The sequence below is a fragment of the Bufo bufo genome, chromosome 5 (genome assembly GCF_905171765.1).
Source record: "Bufo bufo chromosome 5, aBufBuf1.1, whole genome shotgun sequence".
NCBI classification, from domain to species: Eukaryota; Metazoa; Chordata; class Amphibia; order Anura; family Bufonidae; genus Bufo; species Bufo bufo.
The window spans coordinates 72,652,463-72,669,880 of NC_053393.1; the positions used below are offsets into that span (position 1 = coordinate 72,652,463).

A 17,418-nucleotide genomic window follows, 5' to 3' on the forward strand; every position below is an offset into this window, starting at 1 on the left:
GCAGCCAATAGCAGGCTGTGACAGGGATGAGCCTCCCTAGTGTCACCCACGATGCTAGGGAGGCTCATCCCCGTAGCGGCCTGCTATTGGCTGCTCCACCCCCCACCCCCATGCCGGACGTTTCCATCTAAGCACTGGGAAGATGCAGCAGCAGCCGTGCAGGGATCCTGAGCGACGCGGGTGCTGGGGAGCAGGCAAGTATATTGTATACGAGGGGCCCAGGCATTGGGAGGGGGGGGGGGTCATTATAGGGGTTGGATAATTCCTTTAAGTGACTGGAAAATGGTGGCATATCACAGCACATGCCATCAAAATCTACGATGAGACAATCTCATTATTCAGCATAAAACCCAATCAATACAGGGAAGGAATCTTTACAGTTAGATTAGTCTGGCTATAGACGGCCCTACCCCAGGAGGCCATAACGGCGGATCTAATGACAAATCGTGCAGAGGGTTATATCATTTAGCACTGAATGATCTGACAGAGGCTGGATAACAGGAGACATGCATTACAAAGCAGTGAAAATGGAGAAAGACAATTTTTTATAACGCCCGCTCTGTCACGCTATTCAAGAATCTGACATTTAGACTCGCTCCACCCCGACATGGAATAGATCCTTTAAAAATACTGCAGTGTCACAAATACAGTAAAAAGCTATTTTGCTGTCAATTTTGACTAGACTTTATCAATTTTTGAGTTCCACTTCTAAACCACATTACCCTAACTCTCCAAGGATTGCATTTCCAGCTGTTAAAGGACTTTTGCAGGACTAGTAATACAGATGACGTAGCCATAGGATAGGTCATCAATACCAGATCGGTGAGGGCTCAAACACCCAACAAGCTACTGCACTCCTGGACAATGCAGCTCCACACATGGGGTAATGGTCGTGAATGTTACTCCACTCCCTGAACTTCAAGGGGTACTCTGGTTGGTAAAAGTTATCCGCTATCCACAGGATAGGGGATAACTATAAGATCGGTGGGGTCCCTACTAGTCACGAGACTGGGGGCACCGTATCCTCGCCACCGGCCAAAAAATGACTGGAGAGGCCGGTCGCACGTGGGAGTACAGCGCTCGGCTATCTCCGGAATTCCCATAAAAATAAATAGGGCGGCCGCACTCATGCCCGACCGGCCGCCCTGGTCATTTCAGGGAGGCTGCATGGGCTTGTGTATGGGGTCCCTGTTCTTGTGATCAGTGGGGGTCGCAGTAGTAAGACCTCTCCTGTGGATAAGGGATAACTTTTACCAACCGGAAATACCCCTTTAACGATCAATCATCCTTCAGATGGCATTCGGTTTTGAGCAGTTCCCGTTCTGGCTCACCTGGTATGTCATAGAATGAAGTCACAGGCTTGGTACAGAGATTAGTATGGGATGTCCTCTGTCTGATCTGATCCACAAGCATCTTTCTCTCATCATCTGTGAGGAGCTTCATGAGCAAGTCGTGAGAAGAGATCATAAACACCAGCTGTAGGTCTTCTAGACTCATGCACAGGCTTCTGAAAAAGCGAGAGACATTTTAAGTTGCATTTTGCAGGTCCTGCTGTCCCTCCTGACCCACTCCCCCAAACACATGCATGCCTGGCTGATCTTGCATGTGTTCTTGATGGAAAGAGGAAAATAAGCTGCTGTGAGACACCAAAGGACAAAAGTCATTCGGAAATCCATCATGCCCTGTCCTCTCCTCTGTCGGGACACAATTTTACACATTAGATCGACTGTCGACCAGTCTGACTGAGAAAAAGCCGGCTGAGCCAACCTTCTTCTAATGTGCATGCCCACCTTAAAGGGGTTGTCCGGACATACCTCCATTTTCACTTAGGCAGCCCCCCTGACTTGAGCATCGGAGCAGTTCATGCTCTGATTCTCTTCTCTGCCCAGCGCTAAATCGCACAGGGCAAAGGCATTTTTGGAGACCCGGAGACGTACTGGGGCTCTCCATGGGGCTGCTAGGAAGCCCAGTGACGTCACCGGCACTGATGGGCGGGCTTTAGTGCTGCCCTAGCCAGTAAAACGGCTAGGGCAGCGCTAAAGCACGCCCATCGCAGCCGGTGACGTCACCGAACACACTGCCGGGCAGAAGTTTCCACCCGGCAGTGTGTTATTGAAAACAAAAGAGCCTTTGCACGAACTTCTCCGATGCTCAAGTCAGGGGGGCTGCCGGGGTGAAATTATGGGTATGTCTGGGTTCAGCTCTGAACCCGGACAACCCCTTTAAGAGTGGTTGTTCCGCACTAGACTAGACACGATCAGTTTTTTTAGGGGAACTTCTCATTTAATTCATGTGTCTGGTTTTCCAATATCACACAATGCATCTCAAACCTCGTCAGGCCAGAATGACAATGACGACTGATGGCACAGTGGCCCGGCACATAAATGCAGAGTCCCAGGTTCAAGTGACTGATTACCAGAGATAAAGGAAGATGGCAGAGTCGCGTGGTCTAAGTAAACCCAAAAGAATTCAGACTATGATAAAGGTCACAATGTCAGTGCGGTTTTATAGGGTTGGAGTGCTACTTTATTTTTTTGTGTTAATGCCAGATCTGAAGAAGGGTGGGGGGGGGGGGGGAAGTAATGTTAGCAAGAGTTCTCTGCTAAGGAGGGGGAAAAACACTTACTTTAAAAATGAGGCCATGGTTCGCTTTTCAGACTCTGAAGCTTCATCTAACTTTACAGACCTGGAACAAACCTAGAATGCAAAATGACATACGCTGATAGTCCGTATGTGAATGTGAAGACCCTCATACAGACTCGTTCACCTCAGCTCATCCTCTGAACAGAAGTCCTCCCCACTCAGAGATAGATCTCCACTACAGAGGAGGATGCAAGTGCCTGTCCTGGAAGCCTGTCCCAATTCCTGCAGCAAGGTTAGGCTACTTTCACACTTGCGTTGTTGTTTTCCAGTATTTAGATCCGGCAAAGGATCTCAATACCATTAAAAAAAAAAAAACATTTCCGTTTAGTCTTCATGCATTCTGAATGGAAGGAGATCCGTTCAGGATGAATCAGGACGTCTTCCGTTCCGCCAGCATTCCGTTTTGTGACTCGAGACAAAACCGCTGCAAGCTGCTGTTTTGTGTCCAGTCATTAAAAAAAGGGAAAAATCGCATCCGGCACTGAAAACAATGTAAGTCAGTGGTACTGGATCCATTTTTTATGGAGCCTAAAAAACCGGGTCCCCCATTGACTTTCAATGTATTAGTGACGGATCCGTTTTTTTCTGTTTTGATTTCACACAACCGCTTCCTAACTGAACAGATGCATCCTGATGTGCAAAATCAAAACGGATCCGCTTAATTCTGGTATAGAAATCCTCTGCCGGATGAAAGTAGCCAAAATGGGCACGTCTATGATTTTAAGGGAAACCATCACCAGGACAGATCCCTTTACATCTATATATACATTTGCTATAGCGTGTTTCCACCAAATACCCTTTGACACAGCCTGCAATGTTGGCTTCTCCCCTTGGTCAGTCTCCTAAGCAGAGATTTTAGGTTTTTGCAATGCTTAATTCTAGCCGCCTTGCTTGACCCCACAGGTGCCTACATTTTAATCTTTGACAGGACATCATAGAGATGCCCCAGTATAAATCGGTCTTGACTAGAGCAGATCTACAAATTCCTAGTAAAATGTCCTCATCACTGGGGGCTGGGTCACCACCGCTCATGAGGGTCGGTGTTCTGGGATATTTCCCCTACCCGTGAAATTTCCCCTACACTCGTCACTTCCTGTTGTGACGCGGCCGCACCGTATATAACGTTCCCAGCTTTGGAAGGAGGAGTGCCGCACCGCGCAGGCGCACAACGACGGGGTAGGGAAATTTCACACCAGAGTTGGGGAGAAGGGGCCATTTAATGCGCTTGCGTCTTACCTCTCAGCTGGACACTGCGCATGCGCCGGGAGCCTCACCAGCGGTTAGAGGGTAGGAAAAAAATTACGGGCCAGTGCGCAAGCGTGGCCAACTACTCCCGTCGGGATACACCGCGCGTGCGCACCAGCGGGCAGGGAGATCTCTTATACCGAACATCCATCTGATCACCGTGCCTGCGCAGTGTGGGGGTAGGGAGATCTGATGGCCATTTGTTCTGTTAAATCTCCCGACCACTCACTGCGCACGCGAGGTTGTCTGATCATCTGGAGCCAGCTGAGAGGTAAGGCGCAAGCGCATTAGGTGGCCCCTTTTCCCCAACTCTGGTGTGAAATTTCCCTACCCCATCGTTGTGCGCCTGCGCGGCGGGGCACACCTCCTTCCAAAGCTGGGAACGTCATGTCCGGTGCGGCCGCGTCACGACAGGAAGGGACGAGGGTAGGGAAATTTTACGGAACACCGGCACTGTGGAACATGGATGTTTTTACATTGCATTGCCACTTGCATGTTTTATGGACCTCCCTGCAAGACTTTGTGGCCTACGGTATCAATTAAAAAAAACAAAAAAAAACCTTTGATTGGTTGCTATGAACAACTAAGACAGTTTTCCTTTACATCAGTTTTGATAAGTCTCCCCCTCTGACGCTAGCTGATGATTCACAGCCCAAACCCCTTCAATACACAGTCAGTGCACCAGGCTAGAGGCTTTCTACCCTATGATTTTGCACCAGTAACATGACCAGTATGATTACAAGCACTGGGATACCTCAAGAAGATAATCTATTTTTTCTTTGCTGGGCTTCATGAAGAGCTGGTGAAACTGGACAGTGACGCTCCGACCCCGGAGAATGTCACGGACTGTGTTACAAGCACAGATTTTGTAGCAGACGTCAGTCAGAGCATCATTTCTGTGGAGAAATTAAAGACAAAGTTCTTATACTTTATACCAGGGATGGCTAGCCTGCGGCTCTCCAGCTGCCCAGACTGCCTACAGCAGGGCATAGTGGGAACTGTCGTTTTACAACAGCTGGAGAGCCGCAGGTTGGCCATCCCTGCTTTATACCGTCCGAAATTGCATTTACAAATGGTTTCTAGTGGGGTGCACTTCTCATAGAAGATGACAAGTATATCTAGAATATGAAGGAACTGAAATCGGTCAGAGATCTGGTCTACATAAAGCGATGGACGTCCAGAGAGGTTTCCTGCATTATATAATATGAAGCCAATTAACCTATGGAATAGACACATTCATACACTAGGGCCAGAGACTGAAGGTCAGGTTGTTAGCCCATACGGGTAACAGGGACTGATGTGACTGGTTACAAAGGATGTATAACTGGGAATTATTACCGTATTTATATATCCACATCTCACCAATAAACCATTCTTGTTGAGCAACATTGCTGGTCCAGTCCTCGTATTAAAGGGGTTCTTCAGTTTTTTTTGTAAATCAGCCCTTTTTCTGTCTCGTGGAAGAAAGATAGTTTAGTTAGCACTTATCCCTCTGTTGGGCTGCAGGCTCTTCCTCTCATGCCCTGAACGGATGTGTGCCCCTCTTTTCCCATTCCGTTACAGAATAGTAAATGCAGAAGGACACACATCTGGTTGGGACCAGAGAGGAAGAGCCCCCAGCCTGTGTCAGCACTGTGGTGGAGACAAGGCGACAGAGGGGTAAGTAATAACTAAACTGTCTTTCCTTCCACAGACAGAAGGGCTAATTTCCTAAACCACCCCGCCATGCACCTATATCGAGAACGGAGCCCCGAAAGTGAAGGAGAGCACACTGCGCATGCGCAGCCGCCCTCCATTCATTTCTATGGGACCGCCGAAAATAGCCGAGCACTGGCTCGGCTATTGCCGTCTGCCCCATAGAAATGAATGGGAGCATGGGCCGCACATGCGCAGTGTGCGCTCCTTCACTTCTATGGGAGAGGCGGTGATTAGCGATTGGCGGTGGACAAACCCCGAGAAATCTGGGGTCTTCCAGCCACAGCGCTCCCCACTTTGTTCTCGATATAGGTGCGAGTCCCAGCGGTGGGACCCGCACCTATCAGACAATGGGGGCATATCCTAGTGATATGCCCCCATTGTCTAAGATGGGAATACCCCTTTAATAATTTGCTCCCTCCAAGGCTAGCCTCAATCATAGACCACACATGGTACCTACCCTTGCTGCAGTCTTTGGAAGAGCTCTCTCAGCACGGACTGTCTGAATTGGTCTGGTAGATGACCACTGATATCATCATAGAAGATATTCAATATTCCCTTGAGAAAGAAAAGGACATCAAATACATTACACATTTATCACAGAGAAATCAAGCTAAACATTTGCAAAACCACATTACTGCCAGGAAAAGAAATACTGGGAGACATTTACATCCGTCACACGGAAAGGGATCATGAAGTCTTTCCCAATAACCAAAGCAATATAAAATTGTGGCACATGTTAAAAATCATTTTGGCAGGGGCTTCAGAATATATATATCTTATTGCATCTATGCAGTCATCAATTTCTCCTACTATGTACAAAACAGCTGTATGTAACCAATGTGTATAATCACTGCGAATAGAGCATCACATCAAAAGGTCAATACTGCATATTTTAAGGCTATAGACACCTTTGGGGGCCATTGTTTTGTTAATTATTGCATTCTACTCATCTTAGGCTAAATATAATTTTTTTCCAGTTGGTCTCGGGATTTCAACCCCAGATGCCGTGGTCACAATGGACCACAGCATCTAAGGGGTTAAATGTCCGTGATCGGCGTCATCATCGATCATGGAAAAAGCATCCAGGGGTCTGTGTAAAAAGGAGACTTTTGTATTACTTACCAGTAAAGTCTCTTTCTCGCTCTTCCTTGGGGGACACAGGAAACCATGGGTATAGCTCTGCTCCCTAGGAGGCGTGACACTAAGTGAAAGCTGTAAGCCCCTCCTCCATCAGCTATACCCTTCAGCCTGGAGAAGAGACTGCCAGTTGCGTGTCCAAGTAGTGAAAGATAACCACCAACCGGAAAAAGAACTGTCGAGCCCCAACGGGGGCAACCAAGCCGGAACCACAACTGTAACCCAAATGAAGGGCGGGTGCTGTGTCCCCCAAGGAAGAGCGAGAAAGAGACTTTACTGGTAAGTAATACAAAAGTCTCCTTTTCTCGCCCATATTCCTTGGGGGACACAGGAAACCATGGGACGTTCCAGAGCAGTCCCAGAAGGGAGGGACCAGAACAAACTAGACCAACACCAGAGGCATCAATCAACTGCCGCCTGCAACACCAGACGGCCTAAAGCAGCGTCAGCCGACGCATGAGTATGCACCCTGTAGAACTTGGTGAAGGTGTGCAAGGAGGACCAAGTGGCCGCCTTGCAAATCTGCTCCGTAGAAGCCCGATTCCTCTGAGCCCAGGAAGCCCCGACCGCTCTAGTGGAGTGAGCGGTAACACCGAGGGGCGGAACCTTGCCCTTGGCGAGATAAGCCTCAGTAACAGCCATCTTGACAAAACGGGCGATAGCAACTTTGGATGCCGCCATCCCTCTGCGCGACCCCTCCGGGACCACAAAGAGCGAGTCAGTATGCCTGAAAGAGCTGGTTACCTCCAGGTAAACCTTGAGCGCCCTGACAACGTCCAGGCGATGAAGCTTCCTCTCCCGCGGGTGGGAAGGGGAAGGACACAAAGAGGGGAGAACGATGTCCTCGTTCAGATGAAAGGCGGAGACCACCTTAGGAAGGAAGGAAGGGACCGGACGAAGAACTACCTTGTCCTGGTGGAACACTAGGAAAGGTTCCAGATAGGAGAGTGCAGCCAATTCGGACACCCTCCGAAGAGAGGTGACGGCTACAAGGAAAATAACCTTGCAGGACAGAAGTCGCAAGGAAACCGTCCGCAGAGGCTCGAAAGGAGAAGCCTGGAGCGCTGAGAGAACCAGGTTCAGGTCCCAGGGCGGTACCGGAGGGCGGTACGGGGGAACCGCGTGAGCCACGCCCTGAAGGAAGGTCTTGACAGGACCAAGGGGGGCCAGTGGGCGCTGAAACAAAATGGACAGCGCAGACACCTGACCCTTCAAAGAACTAAGGCCCAGACCTTGGGCAAGTCCGCTCTGCAGGAAGGACAAAACGGTGGGGAGAGAAAAGCGGAGCGGAGGAATCCCCAGATCGGCACAGAACCCCAAATAGGTCCTCCAGGTCCTATAATAGATCCTAGAAGAGGACGGCTTACGGGCGCGGATCATGGTGCGGACGACGTCCGCAGAAAAACCCCTACGTGTCAGGACGGTGGTCTCAACAACCACGCCGTCAAACGTAGGGACCTTAAACGCGGGTGGAAGATTGGTCCCTGAGAGAGAAGATCTTCCCTGGCGGGCAGCGGCCAGGGCGCGTCTGCCAGGAGCAGCATGAGGTCGGCATACCAAGACCGGCGGGGCCAGTGCGGAGCGACCAGAATCACCGAGACGCCTTCCGCCGCGATCTTCTGAAGGACCTTGGGCAGGAGTGGGATGGGAGGGAATATGTATGGACGCGCGAAGCCTCGCCAAGGAAGAACGAGGGCGTCGGCTCCGCAGGCTCCCGGATCCCTGGCCCTGGACAGATAGGCAGGGACCTTGTGATTGAATTTGGAGGCCATGAGGTCCACGTCCGGTATGCCCCAACGAAGGCAAATGGCCTCGAACACCTCCGGGTGAAGAGACCACTCGCCGGGGTCGACGGTGGTGCGACTGAGGAAGTCCGCCGCCCAATTGTCCACCCCTGGAATAAAAATTGCAGATAGGGCCGGGACGTGGGCTTCCGCCCAACGGAGAATGCTGGTGACCTCCCGCATTGCTCCAACGCTGCGAGTGCCCCCCTGGTGGTTTATGTACGCCACGGCCGTGGCGTTGTCCGATTGCACACGAACTGGATGACCCTTCAGCAGATGAGTCCAGTGTCGCAGAGACAGAAGGGCCGCTCTCAGCTCCAGGACATTGATCGAGAGTTTGGACTCCGATGGAGACCAAATGCCCTGGACGGATCGGGGAGGAAACACGCCTCCCCAGCCCAAGAGACTGGCATCGGTTGTAACCACCAACCAGTTGAGCAGCAGAAAGGACCTGCCCAGAAGAGGGGACTGCAACCACCAGCGGAGAGATGACCGCACCGGAGGCGATAGATGGAAGGGATGATCCAGAGACTCCGGCGATTTGTCCCAGGAGGAGAGGATCGCCCGTTGGAGAGGGCGGGAGTGAAACTGCGCAAATGGGATCGCCTCGAAGCAGGCAACCATCTGCCCCAAGACCCGCATGCAGAAGCGGAAGGACGGTCGACGGTGGAGAAGGAGACCCCGAATCGCCCGACGGAGGGTCAGTCGTTTTTCCGAGGGAAGACGTACCTCCGCCGCTTCCGTGTCTAAAAGCATTCCCAGGAAGACCAGTTGTCTGGCGGGAGGAAGGGAGGACTTGGGGAAGTTGATGACCCAACCGAATCTCGCCAGAGTCTCTAGAGTGAGATCCACGCTGGCAACCGCTTGGGAAAGGGACGGAGCCTTGATGAGGATATCGTCCAAGTACGGTAGCAGAAAAACACCCCTGGAATGGAGTAAGGCCAAAACCGGGGCCAGGACCTTGGTGAACACCCGGGGGGCTGTTGCCAGCCCAAAGGGAAGGGCGACAAACTGGAAGTGGAGGTCCCCCACGGCAAATCGGAGGAAGCGATGGTGACACCGGGCTACCGGAACATGGAGGTAGGCATCCTGTATATCGATGGAAGACATGAAATCTCCCTGCTCCAGGGAAGCCACCGCGGAACGGAGGGACTCCATCCGAAACCGTCGAAGGAGGAGAAAACGGTTGAGCTTTTTGAGGTCCAAAATGGGCCGCACCGAACCTCCCTTCTTGGGAACTACAAAGAGGTTCGAATAGAACCCTTGGAACCTTTCCTCTAGAGGAACGGGGGTAATCACCCCCCTGTCCAGTAAGGCTTGAACAGCCGCGGAGAACGCGGCCGCGCTTTTCGGGTCCCGCGGGGGGCGGGAGCGAAAGAACCGATCTGGAGGGAAGGACGCAAATTCGATTTTGTATCCTGAGGACACAATTTCGAGAGCCCAGGCGTCGGAGACGTGAGCCATCCAGATGTCCCTGAAAAGGAGGAGCCGGCCCCCCACCCGGGTGGGTGGGGGCGCGCCTTCAGGCAGAGGACTGCTTTGCTGCGGGTGTGCGGGCAGCCTGCGGCAGGAGGGCTGCGCCCGAAAAAACGGCTTCCTACGCTTATCCTGGGGAGGGGCCGAAGCGGCAGCTGCGGGGGGAGCCCCAGAGGTCCTGCGGGAGGACCGAAAACGAGACGCACCGGGGCGTCCGCGGGGGGCGCCCCTGGCTTGGGGTTGAGGAAGATGGGTGCTTTTACCACCCGTGGCCTCCGAAATAAGCTCGTCTAGGCGGACCCCGAAAAGGCGGGAACCCGCAAACGGTAGCCCCGCCAAGGAACGTTTGGAGGCAGCGTCCGCTTTCCAAACCTTCAGCCAGAGCTCCCTCCTGACGGAAACCGCCAGGGCGGAGGAGCGTGCAATAAGGGCTCCCGCATCAAGGGAGGCCTCACAAACAAAATTCCCGGCCCGAATAATAAGCTGGGCCAAGGAACGTAGGTCCTGGATGGGGACGTCCGAGTCCAACTCCTGTTCCAGCTGCGCACCCCAAGCAGAGATTGCTTTACCTGCCCAAGCAGAGGCAAAAAACCGGTCTGAGAGCAGAACCGGAGGCAGCAAAAATGCCCTTGGAAAGGGTCTCCATGCGACGGTCCTCCGCTGACTGAAGAGAGGACCCGTCGGGAACAGGGATGGCCGTGTTCTTTGACAGACGGGCCACAGGGGGGTCCACCTTGGGTGGGGACGACCAGGTGGCCACGACATCGGCTGGAAAAGGATAGCAAATGTCCAGCTTCTTGGGATTGACAAAACGGGCGTCCGGGCGAGCCCAAGCCTTAGACACCACGGAGGAGAAATCAGAGTGGATTGGAAAGACTTTTGAGGCCTGCCTGGGTCTGATAAAGGAGACGCTAGCTGCGTCAGAGCTAGGGGGATCATCCTGCACCTTAAAGGTGTCACGAATATCCGAGATGAGTTGACCCATCGCTGAGGCTAGCTTGGACGGCAGGGCCGAGTCCATTTCCAAATCTGAAACCGCCAATTCACCTTCAGAGAGCGAATCCTTTGGAGAGGAGAGGCTCGTCTGAGTGCGCATGCGTGGCGGGGAGAGGGAGGCATCCGAGGAGGAGGCTCGCTCTACTCTAAGACGCTTCTGAGAGTGCCTAGCTCGGGAGGGGTCACTAAGAAGGGGTGAACCCGCTGCAGCAGCAGAAGCGGTGGACCCGGAGGGCGCGACAGTAAGAGTGGCGTCCTGCGGGGTAGGCGGCCTGTCTATTAGGCGGCCCACGACATGAGTGAGGCTTTCCACGGCCTGGGACAGGGATCTAGCCCAGTCAGGCGGGTCAGAGGAAGCAGGGAGCGACACAGCGGGCGACTGAGGCTGCGGTGGAACTCGGCATGCAGGACAGTGCGGATCAGACTGCCCCCGGGGAAAGGGTTCCCTACAAGCAGTACAGGCATGGTACCAAGGCTTGGCGGCTGCAGAAGGGTCTGACATGGTGGAAAAAATGTTGCCTTAAAGTGGGAGACCCCAGGGCAAAAAGGAACGGGGATTACACCCAACAACAGTACTGGTGGCACGGAGGGGGTTAACAGTCCTACCAGACCCGGATGATGCAAGCGGCAGCAGCAAGGGGAGCAGACTGAAGGAGGCTGTGGAGGAGAGGCAGCAGGCACGGGGATGAATAGCTTCAGGATCGGACGCAGAGAGGATTCCACGCAGCACTATGCGATGTGGAGCCCGACGAAACCGGAAGTAGCGGAGCGCTGTGAAGCTCCGCCCACCCCTTGCCGCGCTGAAAGAGACGCAGAGCCGCAAAATGATTTTAACCCCCGAGGTGGATGAGTGCCGGCCAGATGAAATGGCGCCGTTCGCGCCAAGAAAACGGCCCCCGCCGCGCCTGATGTGGCAGACGGCCTCCTGCCTACAGCCGTCCCCTGAAGGCAGAGTCCGTGCCCTGCCGCTAAATAAAGGATTTTGCCCAGATAAAGTCCCCCCCAAATGATACCCGGTAAGGTTGCCGGTACGATATGCCCATGGGGGGGGGGGGGGATGTAGCAGCGGTGGGAGGAAGGAAGGGGAGGCTGGAGCAGCCACTCTCACCATACGCTGTCTTCGCCCTCAATCCATCCAGCAGGGTCGCCCCTTCAGCTACTGGCACCGCAGTGGCAGGAAGCCGGGGGAGGGACTTGGCGTGCGGGCGACCCTTGAGCTGGCGGGACGCAGGGGAGCGAGGCTGCCCTGGTCCACCTTGTCTTCTGTGGGGGAGGCGGCAGTGCGGAATTACCGGCACTGGCGCATCTCAACCCCGGGAGAAACAGAGGGGTCTAATGCGCCTCTGTTGTCCCTGTAAGTAGAAAAAAATCGAATTAAAACAACAAAAAACGCAAAAATAAAAATTATAGGAAAACAACCCTGCATAAGCAGGGGGTGTCTTGCCTCCTTGGACACTAAGCAAAAACTGGCAGTCTCTTCTCCAGGCTGAAGGGTATAGCTGATGGAGGAGGGGCTTACAGCTTTCACTTAGTGTCACGCCTCCTAGGGAGCAGAGCTATACCCATGGTTTCCTGTGTCCCCCAAGGAATATGGGCGAGAAACTATGGCAACTGTTCAGCGCCTATGGGAAGGTTCCTGAGCAGTAGGTTTCCTAGAAGGTTTGCTGTATCTGTTTGCCTGCCCGTGTACCAACCTCTGCCTGATCTCCGGATTCTGACCCTCTGCTGTCTGACCTAACCTGCGAATGACCTCCTCATTGACCCTTTGCTACCTAACCTGACCTCAGACTGACTATTGTATTGCTCTATTCAGCCAGCCTTGACCTAGGCCTGTCCATGACTACAGGTTTGTCGGATCCCTTAGTGCTCTGCACTGGCGTCTCTGATCCCTGTGGGTCAGCTGTAAATAAAACAGACTACTTCAGGAGGTAGTGGCCTGGTGGCTTCCCTGCAGCATAATCCAGATCCCTGTATAGGGGTTAACAGGTGAATACCAGGGGTAAGACCCTTAGGTTTAGCCCAAAGACAAATCTGTTGGTTCATGCAGTGGTTCCACACCCACTGCCATAACAGTGAATAAATTGCATGAGATACATTCCCTTTATGAGAAATGTGAGCATGTCGGGCAGGGGAAAGGAATCTCTCATACCTGGTAGTTTCCAGCCTTCATGAACCTATGGATCTGACTGTATGTTGTCGACTGCACAGCAGCCACATTTAAAGGGACGAGAACGCTGCAAGCTTGGCAATAACCGGCCAGTCTCTTCTCATCAATAGAGCAGTGATCAGAAACGCCACCGATCTGAGGAGGAAGAAAATGGGTAACAGGTCAGACATGGCAAGAGTTAACTTGCGAGGACAAAAAGGCAGCAATATAGCTACCTTTGCAACCAGTTGTTTGGTGTTAAAGACGTGATCTCTAGCCTTTTCATAATTCACAGGGTTTGTCGGTCCTTGCTGGAAGTAAAAAGTCCCAAGGTCGTAACAAACCTGCAAAACAGGAAGAAAATTCATTACAGTATAATGGACAAAACTAATCTTCTATTCTATTCCTACACACGTCGTGTCTCCAAGTGGAACAGACTCTCTCCTAACGTATTGCTTTTAAATCGGCAAAACAGGAAAAGTGCGGTGTGGGTAGGCTGAGGGGTACAAATAGGTCTGACTATCCGAAAACAGTATTCAAATGTATCAGTCAGCAGATGCATTCACTTCAATGAGGCAACTAGAGTCCAAAAGCTATAACTTTGGACTTCATTTGACCTGATTGCCATTTATGTATGGGGTTTATGTATTTTTTTTGTTGTAAAAGAGGCTACAGACAGAGACAGGGAAAAAAGAGACATATTATATTTTTTGGGGGGAGTCATATTGTTTTTAACAAAAATGCAATGTTCTGCATTGTGTTTTTTTTTTTGCAATACAAACCGTAAAATCTAAAAACACCCTACAAACATAGGGGCACATTTATTAAGACTGGCATTTTAGACGCCAGTCTTAATAAAGGTCCATATCTGGCTGTGGATCCGCCGAAGTTCTTAAGAGGCGCCGGCCTGTCCATAACTTCGGCGCCTCCAGCGTCAGTTCTAAATGTAAGACGGCTTCCGAGCTGGCTTACATTTAGATCATTTTGTACGCCTAAAGCAGGCATAGAAAATGATGAATGAGACAGGTCTGCCGGCCCGTCCTCCTCCATGCCGCGCCCACGGTTCGACCTGCCGTGCGCGGGATGAACTCGCAGATAGGGGCGCAACGGTTAGGCGTATTTCAGAATAGTAAATGACCCCCCATAGTGCTTCTTTATTTGGCGTTTTGCTTCCTGACATTTTTATTCCCTTGCATTGTGCTTTGGGTGTGGAAAAAAAAAAAAAAAAAAAAAAAAAAAAAGCCGTCCCCAAATTTTGTTTCACAAGGCCAAAAATAAATAAATAAATAAATAAATAAATAAAAATTCCAGAAAAAACAAACAGCATGGCAACACCCTTAAGAATGAAGAAAAGAAGATTTAAGTAGCGGCTGTGCACCCGCAGATCCCACCGCCTTCGTGTTAGGGCTCAGGCACATGAACGCAGTTTCATTCCACATCCGATCCACATTTTTTGCAGATCGGATGCAGACCCATTCTTTTCACAGTGTGCTGTCCGCATCCGTATGTCCATTCCGCAGCCCCGTAAAAAAAAGATAGAACATGTCCTATTCTTGTTGCGGACAAGGATAGCACATTTCTACAGAAGTTTAAAAATAAATGGCGGCACGCACTTGGCCGGGATCCGCTTTTGCAGATTTGTGGACCGCAAATCACTTACGGCCATGTGCATGAGCCCTTGAAGAGTTTTTCCACAAAACACATTTATAACTTATCCTATCAGCAGAACCTGGGTCCCAAGTCCCCTCGCTGTCTCCCCAACTGACATGACTGTGATGAGGGAAAAGTCTGTACAGAGCAGCACACTGCCACCACACGCTAACACAATGGGAGTTACGGATTTCGTTTTCCTGTAACGGCCATTGCAGGAGTTTGGAGCTGTGGCTTGGATGCCGTTTCATTCAAGGGGAATTCCAACTGCCCAACAAAAACTGGACACGTCCTCTCGTTCCCACATGACTGTTAGTAGGGAACTGTGTTGCTGCTCCCCGCTCAGGTCATGTAACGGTCAGGGAACGGCCTTTACAGCCTAAAGCTCTATGTTGTGTTCACATGTGAAACATCTAAACTCATAGCAAATCGAGAGAAAGCACGTGTGTGAACACCCCAAGAAAGCAGGATTCAGTCCATGGCAAGTGAAATAAAATGAGCATAAATATTCCGTTAAGCTAAAGAGCAATTCAGAGGGGACGGGGTCTAATGTTTTCTGACTATTAGAAGGGAAAGTGGGGATGAGCCTCAAAGATTGCTGTAAACGGTCAGTACACACGTTAGGTTTTCACTGAATTTTCCTGCCAACAATTCAAAAACGAAAGCAAAAACACAAAAGAAGTGCAAATCGTCACTACCTGGCACTGGACTTCCTCAGAACTGATCATTAACCCGGCAGTGGAATTCTCCGTTTCGCCATTCACAACACCAGGTTCTGCTGCCAGTAGGTCCAAGGTCCTCATAGTGTGAACATAGAAGGCTCTCTTCAGTTTAATGGCTTCCTCCAGCACAGTCACCGAATCCTCGGCCTGCTCCTTCAGCTGCAGAGAAAAGAAAGAAAACTTAGTCAGCACATAATGAAGGCATTAGTGACGGCTCAATATAAACCTAGGCAAGTCAAGATACACGACGAGCAGTGCGTCTGGTCTTCAGCAGGTCTCTTAAATTGTATGGAGGCCCTTTAAAAGGGATTTTCCGATACTTTCATATTGATGGCCTGTCGGCAGGATAGGACATCGATCGGCAGGGGCACGGCACCTCGCTGATCAGTCGTCTTGCAGATGCTGCAGTAGCTCCGCGCTGGACCTACACAGCTCCATACATTGTATAGTGAATGGGGCTACTGCCGGCTGTGCCGCGCTCTGCTGGGAGATTTCCGGAATTCCGCCACCTGGACTAGTACTTACTGTGGGTCATTCCAAGCTCAGCCACGAATAGCCTGAGATGGGACAACCCCTGTAGTCCCTCATGTGAGTAACATTGTATACTGCATTAGAGCACATGCACACAAACATATTTTATTTCTGTGTCCATTCTGTTTCTTTTTGCGGTCCGTGCGCGGAACCATTCATATGTCCGTTCCACAAAAAAAATAGAACATGTTTTATTACTGTCCGCATTATGGACAAGGAAAGGATTCTTCTATAAGGGCTCATGCACACGACCGTATGTATTTTCTGGTCCGCAAAACACGTATCCACAAAAAATACGGATGATGTCCGTGTGCATTCCGGATTTTGCGGAACGGAACAGCTGGCCCTTAATAGAACTGTCTCTATCCTTGTTCGTAATGCGGACAATAATAGGACATGTTCTATTTTTTTATGTGGAACGGACATACGGAAACAGAATGCACATGGAGTAACTTCTGTTTTTTTTGTGGACCCATTGAAATTAATGGTTCCGCATACGGTCCACCAAAAAAATCTCCCCATCGCGCGGATCAAAACATTCTGCAATGGGGGGGGAGCAGCCAATAGTAGGGAGCGATGGCGACTCTGATCCGCGCGACGGGGAGATGCACGGTGGCCATGCAGGAATCCGGAGTGATTGCGGAAGATACAGGAGAAAAATACGTAGCCTGGATCCAGAGGACTGCTAAGGAGTGATGCCCATAAATCAAAACACCAGGAAAAAAAACAAAACAAAAAAAACACAACACTCAGGGGTATACTGATTGGAAGAAGACAAACTGAAAATGGCGTCTGGATATCAAGGGCCAAAGAACTGCAGATGTGACAAAACTTGCCCCCCATGGGGGAAGAAGTAGGGATGCCCAAAGGCAAGGGCCCCACACACCATACCGGACTCCCAGAAGAGAAGAACACTCCAGCGGGACCATGACAAACAAGTCAGGGCTAGAGAACCTGGAAGTCAGGCGTGAGGATGGCCAACAAGAAAAAATTCTTGAGGGAGTGAAGAAACCCAAAAGGGAACAAGGCAGTGGAACCAACCCAAAACTGCCATAAAAATTGGGGAATAACCTGACAGGGAAAGAGTGTCCTCCAGGATCAAAAACGTCCCCTTCAGACCTACGACCAAGGGGGTTTCTTCATAAGAACGTACCCCCAGGAAAACACCAATGTGGTAAGCAGAGGCATGTAGAGGAGGACCTTAAATTCCAGAACAAGAGAGGAGAGAAGCCGTCTGATACTCCATGGAAGGCTGCCTGAACTGGCAGATCTAAATCGGAAGCTGCAGACAGGAACCAGAGATAGAATAATACTGCGCCAGGAAGGGAGTGTGGACCCCGAACGCCACAAAGTCCCAGAAAACGACTGGTACCAGAACCAACACCACCCG

At 51.1% G+C, this 17,418-nt stretch overlaps 1 protein-coding gene across 2 annotated transcripts in view; it reads right to left on the minus strand.

Moving 5' to 3' along the window:
* Positions 1-17,418, minus strand: part of INTS8 (integrator complex subunit 8) — a 98,690-nt gene that overhangs the window by 61,963 nt on the left and 19,309 nt on the right. For both annotated transcript variants that reach the window (XM_040432310.1, XM_040432311.1), the window contains exons 7-13: positions 15,474-15,656; positions 13,362-13,469; positions 13,129-13,281; positions 6,044-6,141; positions 4,643-4,784; positions 2,627-2,697; positions 1,332-1,507 (exon numbers count right to left, since the gene is read on the minus strand). In XM_040432310.1, the coding sequence (XP_040288244.1) occupies positions 1,332-1,507; positions 2,627-2,697; positions 4,643-4,784; positions 6,044-6,141; positions 13,129-13,281; positions 13,362-13,469; positions 15,474-15,656 (931 nt within the window). The remainder of the gene's footprint in view (positions 1-1,331; positions 1,508-2,626; positions 2,698-4,642; positions 4,785-6,043; positions 6,142-13,128; positions 13,282-13,361; positions 13,470-15,473; positions 15,657-17,418) is intronic.